The sequence below is a fragment of the Microtus oregoni genome, unplaced genomic scaffold (genome assembly GCF_018167655.1).
Source record: "Microtus oregoni isolate MIOR12 unplaced genomic scaffold, Mior012 000025F_ref0000491, whole genome shotgun sequence".
In the NCBI taxonomy this organism is placed as follows: domain Eukaryota; kingdom Metazoa; phylum Chordata; class Mammalia; order Rodentia; family Cricetidae; genus Microtus; species Microtus oregoni.
In genome coordinates this window covers 23,993,157-24,014,117 of record NW_024543084.1, presented here as the reverse complement: position 1 = coordinate 24,014,117, position 20,961 = coordinate 23,993,157, and the positions used below count along the sequence as shown (strand labels likewise).

The window sequence follows — 20,961 nt, the reverse complement described above, 5'->3', positions numbered from 1 at the left end:
CGATGAGTCCCGCCCACATGTCTCCGCCTCTACAGAATGCTCCACCCTCCCATCCGCAGGTGGCTCCGACGGGAAGACCGTGGGGGCGAAGACGCAGGAGCAGCGGCACAGCGGCACATGCGCAGTGAAATCCTCAGGGGGGCTAAGGCGCCTTCAGCACTTTTCAAGGAGAACGTGCGCATGCGCCACAGTCCTTCTCGGCTTCTGCGGAAGCCGTGCCCCGCCCTCGAATCTTAAAGAGCTAGAAGCAGCTTCGGTTCTTGCTGAGCAGGAGTACGCAGGCGCAGTGGGGTAGTGCTTCAGTCGGAAATAGTCGTCGCTTATTAAGTTGCTGCTCTGTGTCCCAGCAGAGGAAGCTAGAGTCCGATCACCAATTTGCGCCTTACTAGATCCACTGGACCAGAAAAGTTTGTGAATAGGGAGTCTCGAGTTTTGGGAGACCCAGGCTTGGAGCGTAGGGGGACGGAGGAGGCTGGAGGGAGGTGAGTGAACCTCCTGAGTCGCATTTTTTTATTGATCCCTAAGTCATTTTGGAAGACCCCGACCCAAATAACCACAGAGGGACACTGAGAAGTTTAGTGTTAGTATCTCACTATGCTGCTTTCTGACATGACCTCTCTGGGACCTCGTTTCTTCACCTTATTGAGGAGAAAACTGAGCTCAGCTTAGTCATAGCCCAGGTTTTCACGGCTTGTAAGTGAGGGGATTTGAACCCAGACTACTACCCGAACTCAGATTTTATTGCCTGGTGCAAGGGCCTGGGATTCTGGTGTTAATTTCTTGACAATAGCAATTGTCCAAAACCTTAAGTTTCCCATTCTCACTATGCAAAGAGAGAGAGAGAGAAATTTTTTTAAAACTGGGCAGGGTAGGGCACACCTTTATTTATTTATTTTTAAATATTTATTTATTTATTATGGATACAGTATTCTGTTTGCATATATACCTACAGGCTAGAAGAGGGCACCAGACCCCATTACAGATGGTTGTGAGCCACCATGTGGTTGCTGGGAATCGAACTCAGGTCCTTTGGAAGAGCATGCAATGCTCTTAACCGCTGAGCCATCTCTCCAGCCCCCGAGAGAGATTTTTTTTGAGATAGAGTCTCTCTAACATAGCCCTGGCTGTCGTCGAATTTACTATGTAGACCAGGCTAGCCTTGAGCTCAAAGGAATCCCTCTTCTTCTGCCTCCTGAGTGCTGGGATTAAAGGTGTGTGCTACCACGTCCAGCCTAACCAAGCCCTAGTCCGTAAGAAGAACTGATTTATTCCTGTATTTGGGGGTGGGGGGGTTGCCATGGAGCCGACATGGAGGCCAGAGAACGTGGGTTCCTGGAATCAAACTTAGGGTGTCTGGCTTGGTGTCAAGCTGAGCCACCTTGAGGGTCCAAGAATTTTTGATAACTATTGTCCTCTCTTCCTCCAGTTCCTACCATGGAGCCCACTCAGCTTTCAGATGACCTCATCCCAAACCAGCAGTCCCCAGCTCCTGAACTTGAGGATCCTGAGGACCCCAGAGACGAATCCCCAGACAGCTCAGACACTGTGGTCCTCAGTCTGTTCCCTTGTACCCCAGAGGCTGTGAATCCCGAATCAACCAGTGCATCCTCATCACAGGGTGAGAACCACTCTGGGTTTTGGTGAGGGAGACTGGTCAGACAAGGTCACTTAGGGAGACCTTGTCTTCGGAAAGTGGTGGGGTGGGTAGAGAGCTAGCTGAGTTCTTTAGAGCACTTGATCTCTCAGAGGCTCAGGTTCAGTTCCCAGCATCCCCAGATGGTTATACAGCCATGGCGACTGCACAGACTTCCTCTGGCCTTGGAGAACATCAGACACACATGTGGTACACATGCATTTATGCAGTCAAAACATATACATAAACAAAAAGCTTTAATGGATTTTTCAATGTGTTGTTCTGTGTGTATGAGTATTTTGCCTACGTGCATATGTACCATGCACAGGCAGTACCTGAGGGGGCCAGAAGAGGGCGTCTGAGTCTCTGGACCCTGAGTTGTAGACCCCCCAGGGCAGATGGTTCAGATCAAACCTGCCCCAGAGAGCCATCTCTCCGGCATTTTTACATTTATTTATTTCATGTTTGTATGTGCATGTGTGTGAACATGCCATGGCACACATGTGGAGGACATAAGATCCTTTCAGGATAATTCTCTCTTCTTACCTTGTGGGTCCTAGGGATGGAACTCAGGTCAAGCCAACAACAGGCGCCTTTATCAGCTGAGCCATCTTTCTGGCCTCCACATGTTTAAGACATGTCTTCGCCTGAACCTGAAGCTCACTGACTGAGCTAGACCTGCCTGTCAGTGGGCTCTGGGGCTCTGCCTGTCTTTGCCCTCCAAAGCTTCCAAACTGCCATGGCGCACGCCTTTGATCCCAGCACCGTAAAGGCAGAAGCAGGCAAATCTCTGTGAATTTGAGGCCAGCCTGGTCTACATAGTGAATTGTAGGTTGTAGGCCATCCATGGTTACATAGTAAATGTTTCAAATTTTTTTGTGTGTATTTTGTGTGTATATGTGAATATATAATATAGTATATAGTATACATAATTATATAATATAGTGTATAGGTGTATATGTAAATATATATATACACACACACACATATGTATATGAGAAAGAGACAGGGTCTCTCTATTTAGACTTCTGGCTGTCCTGAAACTTGTTATATAGACCAGGCTGGCCTCAAACAGAGATCCACCTGCCTCTGCCTCCTGAGTACTGGGATCAAGTGCCTGCCATTTTGTACATTTCTTTTTTCTTTCTTTTTTTTTTTTAATATTTTTATGGTTTATTTAACCTTATTTTATATGCATTGGTGTGAAGGTGTCAGATCCCCTGCAACTGGATCTTCAGACAGTTGTGAGCTGCCATGCGGGTGCTGGGAATTGAACCCAGGTCCTTTGGAAGAGCAGTCAGTGCTCTTAACCACTGAGCCATCTCTCCAGCCCCTCTTTTTTTTTTTTTTTTTTTCCTGAGACAGGGTTTCTCTATAGCTTTGGAGCCTGTCCTGGAATTAGCTCTTGTAGACCAGGCTGGCCTCGAACTCACAGAGATCCACCTGTCTCTGTGTCCCAAGTGCTGGCAGTAAAGGCATGCGCCACCACTGCCCGGCTTGTACATTTCTTTAGTGTGGTAAAATACATACAACATTTACTATTTGGACACAATTGCAGTCTGATTCAGTTATGTTTGGCTCCTTCAGCAGCCTGTGCCACCATCACTTCTGTCTGTTCCAGTACTGCCGTCTCTGCAGTAGAGGAGCACGCCCTCCTGCTCCCCAGGCCAGGGCAGCTCTGATTTGTCTCATCTCTGGTAACTGCCTTTTCACATTGTTCTGCTTGATAAATACCCCTGAGATGGGCCAACATCTTGAACTCATGATTGATCCAAGTTGCGGTATGGGTCAGGTCTTCATTGCTGTTTATGGTAGCATACAATCCCAGTAGGTGGGTGAACCACATTTTGTTGATTTGTTAATCTATTGGCAAACTTTTGGGTGTTTTCTTTTTTCTTTTTAAATTGTGTGTGTGTGCATATGCGCACCGGTGCTGACAGAAACCAGAAGACATTACTGGAACTGGAGTTACAGGTGGCTGTGAGCTGGGAACTGAACTCCAGTCCTTTGCGAGAAGGACTGGTGCTCTCAGCTGCTGAGCCAGTTCCCTGCCCCACCAGTTTCTTTGTGCTGTTGGGAATTGTATTGCTTTGAACACCGAGTTTTCTTTTGACCTTGCTGTCTGAATACTTTGGAGGTAGAAACAGAAAAATTTGAAATTCAGGGTTATCCTCAGCTACAGAGAACCTAGGCTACACAAGACCTTGTTTCAAAAGCCAGGAAGGCACCCACAGAGATGAATGGGTCAGGTAATACAATCCTATGAACACAGGGACCTGAGTTCAATTCCAAGCAGCCGGAGAGAAAGCTGGTGTAGTGAAACATGCTTGCAGTTCCATCACTGAGGAGGTGGAGACAGGAAGGTCCCAGTACCCGATGGACAGCAAGCCTAACCTAATTTGTGGCCCCAAGCCTGGCTCACAGGCAAGGTGGACAGCTTCTGAGGAGTACACCTGAGGTTGACTGGTTATCTCTCCCCTTAAACCCTTAAACCCCGCCCCCCCCGCCCGAGTTGGTCCCTCTCTCCCTCTTCCTCTATTTCCTTATTAGATGTCCTGAGCCCAGGCTTCCTAGTAGTCCTTAAACACATCTAATTTGATGTCACACCAGGACCTGTGTCCTTCCCAGTGCTTGCTGGGATTCAAGTGGAAGTTGCCTGAGAGCCACCTGCTCTAACCATTTGTCAGAACAGACTCGCTGCCTGTCCTGTCTTCCTACCACCTTCTGCCTGCTTTTTCTTTCCTTCTTTCTTTTTGTGGCAGGATCTTACTGTGTAGCCCAGGCTGGTCTCAAATGTGTGCTTTCTCTCCTGCCTCTACCTCCTCAGGATTGGGGTTATGGTTGTGTACCCCTCAAATCTTTTTTTTATGGTCTTTATCTCTCCCTTCTTCTCCCCCTCTCTCTGTTTTTCTTTTTTCTTTTTTTGTTTTGTTTGTTTGTTTGTTTTGTTTTTTGAGACAGCATTTCTATGTGTAGCCTTGGCTATCCTGGAACTCACTCTGTAGAGGCCCACACTGGCTTCAAACTCACAGAGATCTACCTGCATCTGCCTCAGAGTGCTGGGATAAAAAGGCGTATGCCGCTACTGCCCAGCCTCCATTTCTTTAACATAGGATTTCATTCTGTAGTCCCAACTGACCTGAAATTCACTGTGTGGCCCGAGCTGACCTGGGATTTGTGATCATGCCCCAGCCTCCTGAATAGCTGGGAATGCCGGCCTGTACCACTTAGGCCCTGCTCCTTTAAAAAGTGATCGTATTTACCATTGGCATCTGTGTGGATGTGGACACCAAATGGAAACCACAGGGTTGGCCTCTTTTCAGATTAGAGCCTGCAGCATATGTCTGGACACCCTGAGACAAACACCTCCTCTTCCTGCAGGCAGCTTCCTGAAGCACTCAACAACCCTTACAAACCGGCAGCGTGGGAATGAAGTCTCAGCTCTGCCAGCCACCCTGGATTGTGAGTAGAACTCAAGGAGGGGTGGGGCGGGGCTAAAGGATTCCTTACAAGCTTGGCATGGCACCCCATGGCCCAGCATTTTGGAGGTGGAGGCAGGTGGTCACAAGTTCAAGGTCTTCCCTGGCTACTTACTGAGTTAGAGGCCAACGTAGACAAAGACAAGCCATAAGGGATTGAGAAATATGGGTCAGTTGATAGACAGCTCCGCAGCATGTACAAAACTGAGTTCATCTCAAGTGCCTCGTAAACTGAGAATAGTGGCACATACCCATCACCCAGTAGCAGTGGCAGTTTCCGGTCATTCTCGGCTATACAGCAAGCTGCGGGCCAGCCTGGGCTACATGAGACCCTCTCTCAAAACAAACAAAAACCGGGATCAATTTTGAACAGGGTAAAGAGGCCTGGGGAGGGGTAGAATGGGTGAGCACTGTGCCTGTCTCTGGCCCCAGCACTGTCCGTCCACCAGCTTGCAGCACAGGGGGAGCTGAGCCAACTGAAGGACCATCTCCGGAAGGGTGCGTGTCCTGTGTGTGCTGGCGTGCACACACCTGTCTGGTAGGGGAACTTCTGTGTGAGAGCGATTTGTGTGTTTGTGTATGTTCTGTATATGTTCCCCTTCACGTGACCCCCAAACCCTGCCCACTCTACTCAGGAGAGCAGGCAATCTTACCATCCCCATCCCATATCCCTTCCCATATCAGGTGACAACCTGATCAACAAACCAGATGAACGTGGCTTCACTCCCCTCATCTGGGCCTCAGCCTTTGGAGAAATTGAGACGGTTCGCTTCCTGCTAGAGTGGGTATGTCCTGGGGGTGCAAGGACAGGCCGGGATTTCAGCTTCTGAAGCTGCTGCCCTCCTTGGGGACCCTGAGATTTCAGGGACTCCATCACTACCTTTTCTGCTTTCCTAGGGTGCTGACCCCCACATCCTGGCCAAGGAGAGAGAGAGTGCCCTGTCGCTTGCCAGCATGGGTGGCTACACGGACATCGTGAGATTGTTGCTTGATCGAGACGTGGACATCAACATCTATGATTGGGTGAGCCCCCGGGTGAGCCCCCTGGCTTCCGTTCTTGCTCACGGATGAGCCCCTGTGAGATGCCAGGCCTGCCCTGGGTTCTGGGATCGCAGGACAACTGTCACCACACCTGATAGAGTTCCCAGCCTCTGGGAGACAGATGCAGAGAGGATAGTAGAGCCTTAACGGGAGGCTGGGCCAGCAGCTGCAAGAGGCACAAAACAACTGAGAAAGTCGGGGAGGGCTGTTCGGAAGAATGGGCATCTAAGAGACACAGATAGGAAGTGGGTTGGATAGGCAGCCAGAGGGCAGGGCAGAGACCTAGCCTTTGTTTTCATCTAGTCTTATCCCACAGAATGGAGGGACACCACTACTCTACGCGGTGCGTGGGAACCATGTCAAGTGTGTAGAGGCCTTGCTGGGTGAGTAGGAGACCCCTTAGGAGTCCTAGGGTAGACAAGAGGAGGCAGAATGGTGTGCAGCTTCTGTGTTTGATCCAGTCAGCCATGTTGAGCACCCCCTCCCATGCCCCAGAGACTCCAAGTCCTGTTCTTTGGGTAGGGAAGCACTGCGGTCTTGCCACTCAAGGTCACATGGACAAAGAGTATACTGCAGAGCATTGTGGGGGCACCTCAGTCCTGCAGTCCCCAAGCCCTGTGCCCAATGCCTGTTCTGCTTTGCAGCCCGGGGCGCTGACCTCACCACAGAGGCCGACTCTGGCTACACCCCAATGGACCTCGCAGTGGCCTTGGGATTCCGCAAAGGTGGGCTTGAATACTGGGGTGGGCTGAGGGGCCGTGTGGGATGGTCACAGGGGGTAAACAGGACGCTCCCCGAGGATGCCAGGTGATGTCCCTTAGCACCCAGGCAGGCCCAGGTACCTCTTCATCCTGGCTCTTGGCATTTTGGGGCTGTGCTCATGATAAGGATGGAAGCCACTCTGTGGTACACACAAGACACTCAGATGCTGATAGCCCCAGCCTACATGTGGATCTTAGTTCCTCCTGCCACAGACACACCCTGCCTCGTGGTACTGGGCACTTTGCTGAGGCCACCCCAAACTTCTATTTCTGTTGCTATAATAGAATACAAGAGATAGGGTTTTGTTTTTGTTTTTTAAGTTTTATTTGGATTCATGGTTCTGGAGGCTGGGAAAGCTATAGTGGTGTGGTCACATTGGCTGAGGGTCTGGTATTGCTCTGACTTAGTGGATAGCGTGGGTGGGAAGCACCAAGTGGAGGATGGGCCTCTTCTTAAAACAGCCCCAAGGTAGCTCCACCCCACCCTGCTGGACCAAGGAGGGTCCCAGGCTCAGGGCTGGGCTGAGTCACCTCCTGGTGGCTACATTCTGCTCAAGGCCTCCAGCAGCCTCTCCCGCTCACACCTCCCCCTCCTGCTCACACCTCCCCCTCCTGCTCACACTGCCTCCCACCTCCTCCCACAGTGCAACAGGTGATGGAGAACCACATCCTCCAACTGTTCCAGAGAACTCTGGGGCCTGCAGACCCAGAGTGAAGATGGCCTGCTGGGGACCCAGGCACTCAGGGAATAAGCCAGGCTGCCCCACAACTGGCTTGAGGCAGCTCCCGGACAGTGGTGGGAGGGATCCTCCCCAACAGGAACCAATAAATCTGTGCAGAAGTTGAAGGGCTTCTGGGTGCCTCCCAGGGGTCTTCCTGGAGGTGGGCCAATGCTCACACTGCCTTCTCACCCAGCACCCGCAGGTGGTAAATGACCACACGACCAAAAAAGTCCGTGGTGTCCTCAAAGGTCAGCTTCAGCCGGTCCACCTCCACAGTAGGAATGGAGAAAGTGTGGCCTCTGTGGTCAAGGAAATGGTGACTGTTTCTGACCCAATAGGCCTCACCTTCCCAGTTCTGACACCACAGTCATGGGCCAGATGCTTCTCAACAGCACCACCCCCTGCCCCCACCACACAGGGTTTCTCTGTTAACAGCCCTAGCTGTCCTGGAACTAGCTCTGTAGACTAGACTGGCCTTGAACTCACTGTAGCCGAGGATGACTGCTCCTGACCCTCCTGCTTCTACCTGCACAGCACTAAAGCTCCTTGCGATGGCTCCTGCTCACGTGTAGGAGGCACAGTGTGGTTATGTGCCAGGCTGGCCCAGTGCTTGCACCACCACACCATACATACAAGCTACACCAAGGCCTTCAGAAGACCAGGTCCCTCACACCCCAGACCAAGCAGGATATTTGAAGGGCGTTGGTGTCCTCAGGGTAGAAGTCCACAATCTTACTGAGGGTGTCCCCACCTTGTGAACCTGCAGTGCAGAAAGAGGCTGAGAATCCAGGGAACCCCTTGACCCCCACCTCTTGCGACCTTCCAGTACCTTCCAGGCAGCTGTGGCGACTGGAGAAGCCGCCCTGGAACTGCACCTGCAGCTGTGTGATGTGAACACGATGGGGAAACTCGAGTGTCACCCACTGGGAGGGACCCTGGAAGCAGATGGGTCAACTAAGGGACTTGGTAACTGCAGGGCAAGTTCCACGGCTACAGCCGGGCCAGGAGGGTGTGGGCACGCAGTCCTTCCTAGGTCTCCCCAAAATTCTCAAGGCACCCTGCTCGCTGAATCTGCTTCACACTTGTGATGGAGGGACGTGGAAGCGCCTCACCTGGTCGGAATTCCAGCATGTTTCCTCATCCTCGTCAAAAAGATATTTCTTCCCAAATTGCCGGCTGTTGCGATTAAGCACAGAACTCACCCTGCAGGGCAGAAGCAAGGCTTTCACCGGAGCCACCCTCCAGGCCAGCCAGGGCCGCGGCCGCCTGGCTCCACCCCCAGCCTGCCCCTAACCGACACCAGGTCGGGACCCCAGCGATCTCTGCCTGGCCTCGCCACCACGACTCAGCCCCCAGTTCATCCGCCCCCTCCCCGAGTTCCACAGTCCCGAGTCTCACCGGCTCACGGTCTCGGGGCAAACCAAAGACTGGGTCATCGCGGCTTAGCGCGAGTTTGAACCCAGCCGCCGGCCCTCCCCGATCACCTCTACGTGACACGGCGGGCGATCCGGGAGCCGGAGAGAGACAAAAGCAGCTTCCTAAATTTTACAGCCTCGCTCAAGATGGTCTGCGGTTCTGCGAACCGAACACCAAGACCCGGAACCGCGTGCGAACGGCGCGTGCGCAGTGCAGTACAGACTCCGCCTCATCCTCGGGGCCGGCCGGGATTTGTAGTGCTTTTGGTTTGCCTCTTAAAGAAGCCGCACCCTGAAGTTTCTGATTCCTTGGAGCTGGAGGGAAATGGATACCGTGTCCTTCGCGTTAACAAACGTTCTCACAGCCTTCCTGTTGTGTATTCTGCGGAGGGCCTCCTTCGCCGTAGAGGCAATAATTCACAGGGCATAGTGGGCATGTGCAGTCCCTCCGGAGGCTGCTTGGCAGGATTGCATGTTTCACGCCAACACAGAAATTTTAGCAAGATCTGTCTCAAAAAAAAAATTTTTTTTTAAGTTTTATTTATTTATTATGTATATAGTGTTTTGCCTTCATGTGTGCCTACAGGCCAGAAGAGGGCACCAGATTTCACTATAGATGATGGTTGTGAGCCACCATGTGGTTGCTGGGAATTGAACTCAGGACCTCTGGAAGAACAGTCAGTGTTCTTAACCTCTGAGCCATCTCTCCAGCCCTCAAAAAAAAAAAATTTTTTTAACACACACACGTCTGTGTGTGTGAGAGAGAAAGATAATATATATAAAATGTATATCCTTAATTTATTTTGTGTGTTCTGTCTGCATGTATGTCCCTGTACCACATATATGCCTGGTGGTTGATGAGACTCCATGTGAGTGCTGAGACTCAAACCCAACTGAGTCAACTTTTAAGCCCTTAAATATGCTTTTTGAGACAGGGTCTTCTTGTGTAAAGTTGCCTGCTTGGAACTTGCTATTCAGATAATGGTCTCCTAAAACTCCCTCCAAGAAATCTTTCTGCCTTTGCCTCTTGAGCCCTGGGATTAAAGGTGTGTACCATCACACCCCCTCTCTGGGATTTAAATTTAGTTGTTTGTTTTTTTTTTTTTTCAAGACTGGGTTTCTCTGTAGCTTTGGAACCTGTGTCCTGGAACTAGCTCTTGTAGACCAGGCTGGCCTCGAACTCACACAGATCCACCTGCCTCTGCCTCCTGAGTGCTGGGATAAAATGTGTGTGCCACCACTGCCCGGCTTAAACTTATTTCTTAATTAAAAACATTTTATTGCTATTACTGGGTGGTGATAATGCACTCCTTTCTTCCCAGAACTTGGGAGGCAGAGGCAGATGGATCTTAAGAGTTTGAGATCAGCCTGGTCTACAGAGTGAATTCCAGGACAGCCAGGGCTACACAGAGAAACTGTCTCCAAAAACAAAACAAAGAAACAAAAAGAAATTTTACTTAATATATATTAAGTTTTTTCTTGAATGTTTGTATACCATAGATCCAGAAGAGGATAGGATCTTCTGGGAACTGAACGTGGGTCCTCAGCAGGAGCAGTACGTGCTCTCAACCACTCTCTAGCCCCTATACTTTTTCTTTTTTTTTTTTTATAGTTTTTCCGAGACAGGGTTTCTCTGTAGCTTTGGAGCCTGTCCTGGCACTAGCTCTTGTAGACCAGGCTGGTCTCGAACTCACAGAGATCCACCTGCCTCTGCCTCCCGAGTGCTGGGATTAAAGGCGTGCGCCACCACCGCCCGGCAGCCCCTATACTTTTTCTTACAGAGCACCACGTGTTAGGAATTGCTTTCTCCTTACCCATGTGGGCCCTGGGGACTGAGCTTGAGTAGCTGGGCTTGGCCATCCCCTCAACTAAGGAGATAGTTCAGTGGCAGAAGGGCCAGGAAGTGCAAGGAGCTGAGCCCCTTTGCCAAAAGAATTAAGTCTCTTAGCAAATGCTGTCCTAACACCTTATGGAAGGCTTGTTCAAAGATCCAGCATGAGGTGGGGTTTTGGTTTTTTGTTTGTTTGTTGTTTTTGTTTTGTTTTGTTTTTGTTTTTTGAAACAGGGTTTCTCTGTAGCTTTGAAGCCTGTCCTGGAACTAGCTCTGTAGACCAGGCTGGCCTAGAACTCACGGAGATCCACCTGCCTCTGCCTCCCAAGTGCTGGGATTAAAGGCATGCGCCACCACTGCCCGGCATAAGGTGGGTTTTATAGGATGAACAGGAGCTTGTCCCAATGGGAACCAAACCAAACCAAATGCAGACACCCCAAACCTCATGGGTTGGGGGATGAGCCACAGGGACAAACAGTCTGAGGAAGCAGGGACCCTTCCTGACAGAAGGGCTTTCTGGGAGGGACCATGGGGTGGGAAAGAGTTTCAGGCCAGGATTAGAAAAGTAAAAGCATAGAATCAGGTGACAGACCTGTGGAGTCACTTCCCACTGGGTAGAGCAGCTCCGGGCAGAGAGTGGAACCCCCACCTCCCTGAATGAATGCTCCCAAGTCAGAGCCATCCTTGGGGTTGAACGGTCCCTAATCTTTCCTCTTTCTACTAGGGCCAGAAGGATTTCTGGGCATCCACTAGTGTCTCCCCAAGTCCACCCCAGGAAGCAAGGCTGGCAGAGGAACTGGGTCACCATCAGGAGGGCTGCCATGCTAGCTTGTAACTGCCAGAGCTTCCTTGCCAGGACTTCAGTTATGGGTCCTGGCTATTCAGACTCAGTTTAGCCCTCCAAGGTCTATGGAGGAAGCATGTGTAGTTAAAAGCTTGGCTGTGTGATCTCAGACAAACATTTGACCTCTGAGCTCAGCTTCCTGTCTGTGAAAAGCAGGCTGTTTGGGTTGACGCCTAGCAACAATAACATGAGACGCTGGAGCTCACAGACAAGGTCTGTTTTCAGGCACAGACTCATCATTACCCTCCATAGGGCCTGGTGTCACTTCTATGGCACTGAATACAAAAACGTGTCCCCAGTGGCTGAAGGGACTACATACAGCCCCAGCCACCAGCCTTCCTTGATCACTCCTGGCCCTGGCATGAAGCTGCCTGGGCCCCTGGGACTTGGCCAGCTCCCTACACTCTTCCTGCCTCCTCACCCCACTGGCGCCTGGGCATGAAAGAGCCTCCTGTTTCACCAGGGAATTAGTAGTTCTGAGTTCCCAGCGAGGCAGCCAACATGGTCCATTCATCTAAGTCAGGGAGCCTGAGCACTGCCTCCTTCCCACCGCTCTCCAGGCTCTGAGCAGTGCGGGTGCCATAGGGACTGGATCTGTCCATTTTTTTTTTCCTGTTTGTTTGTTTCAAGACAGGGTCTCACTATGTAACTCTGCCTGTCCTGTAACTTACTCTGTAGACCAGGCTGGCTTAGAACTCTCAGAGATCTGCCTGCCTCTGCCTCCCACGTGTTTGGATTAAAGACATGCACCAGTATGCCTGGGTTTCCTCGTGTGTGTGTGTAAGTCAGGGTTGCTGGGCTCAAATTCATTATGCAGCCAAGAATAGCCTTAAACTCCTAGTCTGTCTCAGGTGGCTGGTGGCATTGTGTGTGACTGTGCACATAGGACCTTGGCTGTATTTTTGGACAATTAGCGGGATGTTGCTCCAAGACCTGACTGTCCAGGAGCTTCTACCACCCATGTGGCCTCTGGGCCACTTATCTGCCCTTCACCTCATCCCCTGATGGCAGCCCCGGAGTGCCTGAGACAGAAAAGGCCTTCCAGGCTGGAGGTGGGGACTTTCTGGACCCCAGAGTGGGCCTAGAAATAGCTCTTTGGGCCTCTCAGATTCCCAGGCTAGGTTCCCTCACTCAAAGCCCAGGCAACAGCAGGTCTGGGCCCCGGGCCAGCCCCTCTCTTTTCAGTCCTGGCACCAACCCAGGGATGGAGTTGGTGAGGAGCCGAAGGGTCAGCTTGGCTCTGGGGCTACAGACCAGATCCATGTAACTTCAGGCAGGGCATCCCAACTCCCTGAGCCTCAGTTTCCCCCAGCAAACTCCAAAATGAGCAACAACAAGATGGTAGCCCTGCTGGGTGTGGTGAAGTATGCCTCATTCTGGCACTCAGGTGCTGGAGGCAAGAGAAGCAGGGGACCAAAGTCAACCTCAGCTGCGGAATGAGCTGCAGGTCAGCCTGTGCTGACGATTGCAAAAATACAAAACAGTAACACATACACACGCGCGCACACACACGCACACACACTTCCTATTTCATTCCTGTAGCAATCCGTGGAGAGGACGTGTGCTCTTCTCTGACATGAGTGGACTGAGGGGAAGGAGGGCAGAGACGGCTGCTTCAGAGTTGCAGCATTAGAAGTGATGAAGACAGCAGATCCTTTCCCCTCAAGCATTCATTCTGTACATCTTTTTTTGTTTGTTTGCTAATTTGTTTCTCTGTGTAGCCCTGGCTGTCTTGGAACTCATGCTGTAGACCAGGCTGGCCTCGAACTCACAGATTCACTTGTCTCTGCCTCCCAAGTGCTGGGATTAAAGGAGTGTGTCACCACACCAAGCCAGTACATCTTCTTTTTTTTTTTTTTAATCAGTCAGTAGCATCTTCTGGTGCAACCATCCCATTGTTGTTACTAATGTTACAAGCTAAAGGGACTGAGAAAGCTGTTACTTTGTGTCAAGAATGTATTCCTACTTTCCATTCGTGTCCGCAGACTGTAATCTAATCTAGCATTTCAAAGTTGTGCATTTACTATATCTTTTTATTGCCTATATTTATTTGTGGTTTCGTGGCAGGGGTTTGCACTCAAATACTACATGTGGAGTCACAGAATAACTTGCAGGAATCTGTTGTGGATATTGTTTTTACTAGGTAAAGATGTATTACATTTGTTTATGCTGGCTCTAGCTCACTCGCTCAGCAATTACTCCCCTGTACCTGTTCTGGTGGAGATCGTTGACTCTGGATCAAAAAGAAAGCATATTTAACAAGTGGTGCTGGCATAACTGGATATCAACATGTAGAAGAATGAAAATAGACCCATACCTATCACCATGCACAAAACTCAAGTCCAAATGGATCAAAGACCTCAACATAAAGCCAGCCACACTGAACCTTATAGAAGAGAAAGTGGGAAGTACACTTAAACGCACTGGCACAGGGAACCACTTCCTAAATATAAGCCCAGCAGCACAGACACTGAGAGAAACAATTAATAAATGGGACCTCCTGAAACTGAAAAGCTTCTGTAAAGCAAAGGACACAATCAACAAGACAAAATGACAGCCTACAGAATGGGAAAAGATCTTCACTAACCCCACATCAGACAGAGGTCTGATCTCCAAAATATACAAAGAACTCAAGAAATTGGACACCAAAAGAACACATAATCCAATAAAAAAAACAATGGAGTACAGACCTAAACAGAGAACTCTCAACAGAGGAATCTAACATGCCCGAAAGACACTTAAGAAAATGTTCAACATCCTTAGTCATCAGAGAAATGAAAATCAAAACAACTCTGAGATTCCATCTTACACCTGTAAGAATGGCCAAGATCAAAAACACTGATGACAACTTATGCTGGAGAGGTTGTGGGGAAAAGGGAACACTTCTGCATTGCTGGTGGGAATGCAAGCTGGTACAACCCCTTTGGATGTCAGTGTGGCGAATTCTCAGAAAATTAGGAAACAACCTTCCTCAAGACCCAGCAATACCACTTTTGGGTATATATCCAAAGGATGCTCAATCGTGCCATAAGGACATGTGTTTAACTATGTTCATAGCAGCATTGTTTGTCATAGACAGAACCTGGAAACAACCTAAATGCCCCTCTATTGAAGAATGGATAAGGAAAATGTGGTACATTTACACAATGAGTACTACACAGCAGAAAAAAATAACGACAGCTTGAATTTTGCAGGAAAATGGATGGAGCTAGAAAACATTATTTTGAGTGAGGTAACCCAGACCCAGAAAGACAATTATCACATGTACTCACTCATAGGTGGTTTTTAAAAATAAAGCAAAGAAAGCCATCCTACAAACCACAATCCCAGAGAATTTTGACAACAATGCGGACACCAAGAGAGACTTACATAGATCTAATCTACATGGGAAGTAGAAAAAGACAAGATCTCCTGAGTAAATTGGGAACATGGGGATCTTAGGGGGAGGATTGAAGGGGAGGGGAGAGACAGGGAGGGGAGCAGAGAAAAATGTAGACTCAATAAATATCAGTAAAAAATAAAAAAATATGCTTTCTTTTTTTTCCTTTTGATATTTTTTGCTTCTTTATCAAAGATCAGGTATTCAAAGATGTGTGGATTGATATCCGGGTATTTTATTTCCCTAAGGAAATAGACTTCTGGACATGCAGGAATACCTAAATTAGTTAATTGGCTGCTGGGAAGATCCGTTCTGGATGTCTTTACGTAGGTTTGGTCAGGCGTTGTATCAGAGCCATCAGACAAGTAGTTAGTGCAGCCGGGCGATGGTGGCACACGCCTTTAATCCCAGCACTTGGGAGACAGAGGCAGGCGGATCTTTGTGAGTTCGAGACCAGCCTGGACTACAGAGCTAGTTTCAGGACAGGCTCCAAAGCCACAGATAAACCCCGTCTCGAAAAACCAAAAAAAAAAAAAAAAAAAAAAAAAAAAAAAAAAAAAACCAAAAAAACAAAAACAGTAGTTAGTGCAGTGTGTGGGAGTGTCGGGTGGAGATTGACCACATCACAGTTCATGCAAACCACATGCTGCTCCCAGGGCCATGCTCATTGGTTAGGCAATTTTGCTATTTATTGGAGGGATGCATGCGTGCCGTGAGTGAATATGGAGGTCAGAGGGCGACCTGCAGGGGTGCGTGCAGGCTGTGAGTGAATGTGGAGGTCAGAGGGCGACCTGTAACACTCAGATCATCAGGCTTGCGGCCTGTACCTTCTGGGTCACCATTTTAGCCTAGAATTTACCACTATGTCTTTAATTTTATGTCATTATTGTAAGAGAACTTTTTGCTGGGTGGTGGTGGTGCATGCGATTAATCCCAGCATTCAGGAGGCAGAGGCAGAGGCAGGCAGATCTCTGTGAGTCTGAGGCCAGCCTGGTCTACAGAGTGAGTTCCAGTACAGTCAGGGCTACACAGAGAAACTCTGTCTTGAAGAACAAAAAAAAAAGCAAAAACAGAAAACCTTTTGTGTGTGTGTGTCTGTGTCAGGGTGGAGGGGGTTTGGGTTTGCTCTACATATTCAACCCTGTCTCAAAACCAAACCAAGGCTGGAGGGCTGAGACCACGGCTCTGTGGACAGAGTGCTTGCCTAGCATGCACAAAGCCCCAGGTTCCAGCCCCAGCACCAGCTAGCTATACCAGGCATGGTGGAGAGTGCACCTGCAACCCCAGCATTTGGGAGGTGAAGCAGGAGGGCCAGGAATTCAAAGTCATGCTTTGTTTTTTAAAGGAGGTGGCAGGCTCTGAGATAAAGATAGTTAAGAGCACTTGCTGCTCTTAAAGAGGACTCAAGTCTGGTTCCCAGTGTCCCTGTACAGCCGTTCAAAATGGCCCATCCTGCTAGCTGCAGGTGCTCTGACTCCTGACCTCTGTGAGCATTCATACACAGAGACACACACCCCACACGCAGACAGAAGTAAATCTTATGAACAAGGACAAAAAAATAACAAGGCTGATGTGGTGGTAACATTATAACCCTTGCTCTGAAAGCAGAGATAGGAGGGTCATTTGAAGTTCAAGTCTAACCTAGGCTATGTTATAGCCAGTCCATACCAGCAAGATTTACAGAGTGAGACCCTCTGAAAGAGAACATTCAACATGCAAACATGTCAAACCTTGCAGTAGGTAGATTAGTAGTTCTGCAGGGAGGTGGGCTTGAGGACGTTTATATTATTTGAAGATGGTTGCCTCCTCTTGTTGTAACACAGTTTCACTCCTTGAGAGAAAACCGCTTCCCCACAAGCAGTCATTCACAGCCCTGATCTGTTTCCTGGCTCCATGGGTTGGACTGTCCAGGGAGGGACCACACATCTGTGTCCTTTAGTGCCTAACTGTCAACTCAGTATCATCATTTCCAGGTTTATTGCTGTTGTGTGTAGAACTTTTGTTTTGTTTTCTGAGACAAGATTTCTCTGTGTTGCGTTGGAACCTGTCCTAGAACTTGCTCTGTAGACCAGGCTGGCCTAAAACTCACAGATCCACCTGTCTGTACCTCCTGAGCGCTGGGATTAAAGGTGTGTGCCACCACCACCTGGCATATGTAGAATTTTTCACAGCTACGTAACATTTCCCTGTGGGGATCTAGATTTGTTCCAGTTCCTTTAGAGAGAGAGTTTTGCAGTCCAGGCTAAACGTAAACTCAGAATCCCCTGTCTTAGCCTATTGAGTCTGGTGTAGCTGGTGTGTGCCACCTTGTCTGAATGAAATCTAAACTCTGTGTGTGTATACGTGCTTGTGTGTGTGCGTGTGTGCTCTGGGGTGTACCCTTGTACATGTGAGTGTGGAGTTCATAGGTTGACATGAAGCGTCTCTATTTCTCTCTGACTTATTTGTTTATCCATTCTTTTCTTTTTTTTTTTAAGACATGCTTGTCATTTTGGCTAGACAAGTTGACCAGCAAAACACAGGACTCTGGAATGGGCAGTGGTGGTGCACACCTTTGGTCCCAGCACTCTGGAGGCAGAGATAGGTGGGATTCTGAGTTTGAGGCCAGCCTGGCCTACAGAGAAAGTTTCAGGACAACCAGGGCCACATAGAAAAACCCTGTCTCAAACAAACAAACAATGCCCCACTCCCCCCCCCAAAAAAAAAAGAAAAGAAAGGAGCAAAGACAGACAGACACGGTATCAGGGTATAGGAATGCCACTGTCGCGGCTTCCACATGGGGCCTGGGCTCAGGCTCTCACTCTGCTGAAGCAGCCACTTCACCACTGAGCTCTCCGGAGCTTCCTCTTCCCGCAAGCCCCACCTCATTTTTGAGGCTAAGGTCTCAGGTAGCCAAAGCAATCTCCAATCTGGTATGAAGCTGGGGATGACCTTGAACTGATCCTCCTGCCTCCTCTGCCTAAGTGCTGGAATTACAGGGGTGCAACACCATACCATGCTGCTTTATGAGATGCTAAGCAGGAATCCTACCTACCCACTGAGCCATATCCCCAGCCCCTAAATTCAAGGGTTTCAGTCAGGCTGCACATATACTCCTGCCCAAAGTAAGACTATCCTAAACACATGGCCCTGGTGTGCACGTGCAAGTGAGTGAGTGAGCAGTGAGTGTGAGGGATGGGTGGGCGATGGGTGAGCGAGGGATGGGTGAGGGATAGGTGAGGGGTGGGTGGGTGAGGGATGGTTGGGTGAGGGATGGGTGAGGGGCGGGTGGGTGAGGGATGGGTGAGGGGTGGGTGAGGGGTGGGTGGGTGAGGGATAGGTGAGGGGTGGGTGGGTGAGGGATAGGTGAGGGGTGGGTGGGTGAGGGATAGGTGAGGGGTGGGTGAGGGATGGGTGAGGGGTGGGTGGGTGAGGGGTGGGTGGGTGAGGGATGGGTGAGGGGTGGGTGGGTGAGGGATGGGTGAGGGGTAGGTGGGTGAGGGATGGGTGAGGGGTGGGTGGGTGAGGGGCAGGTGAGAGGGGTGGGTGGGTGAGGGATGGGTGAGGGGTGGGTGAGGGATGGGTGAGGGGTGGGTGAGGGGTGGGTGAGGGGTGAGTGAGGGATGGGTGAGGGATGGGTGAGGGATGGGTGAGGGGTGGGTGAGGGGTGGGGGAGGGATGGGTGAGGGGTGGGTGAGGGGTGAGTGAGGGATGGGTGAGGGGTGGGTGACGGGTTGGTGAGGGGTGGGTGGGTGAGGGATAGGTGAGGGGTGGGTGAGGGGTGGGTGAGGGATGGGTGAGGGGTGGGTGAGGGGTGAGTGAGGGATGGGTGAGGAATGGGTGGGTGAGGGGTGGGTGAGGGGTGAGTGAGGGATGGGTGAGGGGTGGGTGAGGGGTGGGTGAGGGATGGGTGAGAGGTGGGTGAGGGGTGGGTGAGGGGTGGGTGAGGGATGGGTGAGGGGTGGGTGAGGGGTGAGTGAGGGATGGGTGAGGGATGGGTGAGGGGTGGGTGGGTGAGGGGTGGGTGTGGGGTGGGTGAGTGAGAGATGAGTGAGGGATGGGTGAGGGGTGGGTGAGGGATGGGTGAGGGGTGGGTGAGGGGTGGGTGAGGGGTGGGTGAGGGGTGGGTGAGGGGTGAGTGGGTGAGAGATGGGTGAGGGGTGGGTGAGGGATGGGTGAGGGGTGGGTGGGTGAGAGATGGGTGAGGGGTGGGTGAGGGATGGGTGAGGGGTGGGTGAGGGGTGGGTGAGGGGTGGGTGAGGGGTGAGTGAGGGATGGGTGAGGGGTGGGTGGGTGAGGGGTGGGTGTGGGGTGGGTGAGTGAGAGATGAGTGAGGGGTGGGTGAGGGATGGGTGAAGGATGGGTGAGGGGTGGGTGAGGGGTGAGTGAGGGATGGGTGAGGGGTGGGTGGGTGAGGGATAGGTGAGGGGTGGGTGGGTGAGGGATAGGTGAGGGGTGGGTGGGTGAGGGATAGGTGAGGGGTGGGTGAGGGATGGGTGAGGGGTGGGTGGGTGAGGGGTGGGTGGGTGAGGGATGGGTGAGGGGTAGGTGGGTGAGGGATGGGTGAGGGGTGGGTGGGTGAGGGGCAGGTGAGGGGTGGGTGGGTGAGGGATGGGTGAGGGGTGGGTGAGGGATGGGTGAGGGGTGGGTGAGGGGTGGGTGAGGGGTGAGTGAGGGATGGGTGACGGGTGGGTGACGGGTTGGTGAGGGGTGGGTGGGTGAGGGATAGGTGAGGGGTGGGTGAGGGGTGGGTGAGGGGTGGGTGAGGGATGGGTGAGGGGTGGGTGAGGGGTGAGTGAGGGATGGGTGAGGAATGGGTGGGTGAGGGGTGGGTGAGGGGTGAGTGAGGGATGGGTGAGGGGTGGGTGAGGGGTGGGTGAGGGGTGGGTGAGGGATGGGTGAGGGGTGGGTGAGGGGTGAGTGAGGGATGGGTGAGGAATGGGTGGGTGAGGGGTGGGTGAGGGGTGAGTGAGGGATGGGTGAGGGGTGGGTGAGGGGTGGGTGAGGGATGGGTGAGAGGTGGGTGAGGGGTGAGTGAGGGATGGGTGAGGGGTGGGTGACGGGTGGGTGAGGGGTGGGTGAGGGGTGAGTGAGGGATGGGTGAGGAATGGGTGGGTGAGGGGTGGGTGAGGGGTGAGTGAGGGATGGGTGAGGGGTGGGTGAGGGGTGGGTGAGGGATGGGTGAGGGGTGGGTGAGGGGTGAGTGAGGGATGGGTGAGGGGTGGGTGACGGGTGGGTGAGGGGTGGGTGGGTGAGGGGTGGGTGAGGGGTGGGTGAGGGATGGGTGAGGGATGGGTGAGGGGTGGGTGAGGGGTGGGTGAGGGGTGAGTGGGTGAGAGATGGGTGAGGGGTGGGTGAGGGATGGGTGAGGGGTGGGTGGGTGAGAGATGGGTGAGGGGTGGGTGAGGGATGGGTGAGGGGTGGGTGAGGGGTGGGTGAGGGGTGGGTGAGGGGTGAGTGAGGGATGGGTGAGGGGTGGGTGGGTGAGGGGTGGGTGTGGGGTGAGTGAGAGATGAGTGAAGGGTGGGTGAGGGATGGGTGAAGGATGGGTGAGGGGTGGGTGAGGGGTGGGTGAGGGGTGAGTGAGGGATGGGTGAGGGGTGGGTGGGTGAGGGGTGGGTGTGGGGTGGGTGAGGGGTGGGTGAGGGGTGGGTGAGGGGTGGGTGAGGGGTGGGTGAGGGGTGGGCGAGTGAGAGATGGGTAAGGGGTGGGTGAGTGAGAGATGGAGCAAATGCCGTGGACATGGCTGGGCTGCTGGAGCAGTTCTGCAGTTCTCAGGCCCAGCACTGTGTGTGATGATTTAACATTTACTTATCTTGTGTGGGTGGAGGTCAGAAGACAAATCGCAGGGGTCACTTCTCTCCCTCCACCCTGTAG

General features: G+C 51.6%; 2 protein-coding genes across 3 annotated transcripts; one reads left to right on the top strand and one right to left on the bottom strand.

Annotated features, from left to right (window-relative positions):
• The first annotated feature begins 136 nt into the window (after positions 1-136).
• Rfxank (regulatory factor X associated ankyrin containing protein) lies at positions 137-7,688 on the top strand. 2 transcript variants are annotated; one of them, XM_041674627.1, is made up of 9 exons: positions 137-482; positions 1,427-1,618; positions 5,015-5,095; positions 5,545-5,610; positions 5,797-5,897; positions 6,010-6,135; positions 6,470-6,536; positions 6,798-6,878; positions 7,559-7,688. In XM_041674627.1, the coding sequence occupies exons 2-9, from the start codon at positions 1,435-1,437 to the stop codon at positions 7,627-7,629; spliced, it is 777 nt and encodes a 258-aa protein (XP_041530561.1). In that variant the 5' UTR covers positions 137-482; positions 1,427-1,434; the 3' UTR covers positions 7,630-7,688. The 2 variants fall into 2 exon arrangements, with proteins under 2 accessions (XP_041530561.1, XP_041530562.1); XM_041674628.1 differs by lacking the exon at positions 5,545-5,610.
• A 105-nt stretch (positions 7,689-7,793) lies between these two features.
• LOC121462749 (nuclear receptor 2C2 associated protein) lies at positions 7,794-9,171 on the bottom strand. The gene is made up of 5 exons (XM_041674629.1): positions 9,035-9,171; positions 8,749-8,839; positions 8,466-8,571; positions 8,329-8,396; positions 7,794-7,928 (listed from the first exon to the last, which is right to left on the bottom strand). The coding sequence occupies exons 1-5, from the start codon at positions 9,070-9,072 to the stop codon at positions 7,809-7,811; spliced, it is 423 nt and encodes a 140-aa protein (XP_041530563.1). The 5' UTR covers positions 9,073-9,171; the 3' UTR covers positions 7,794-7,808.
• Between the last annotated feature and the right edge of the window lie 11,790 nt (positions 9,172-20,961).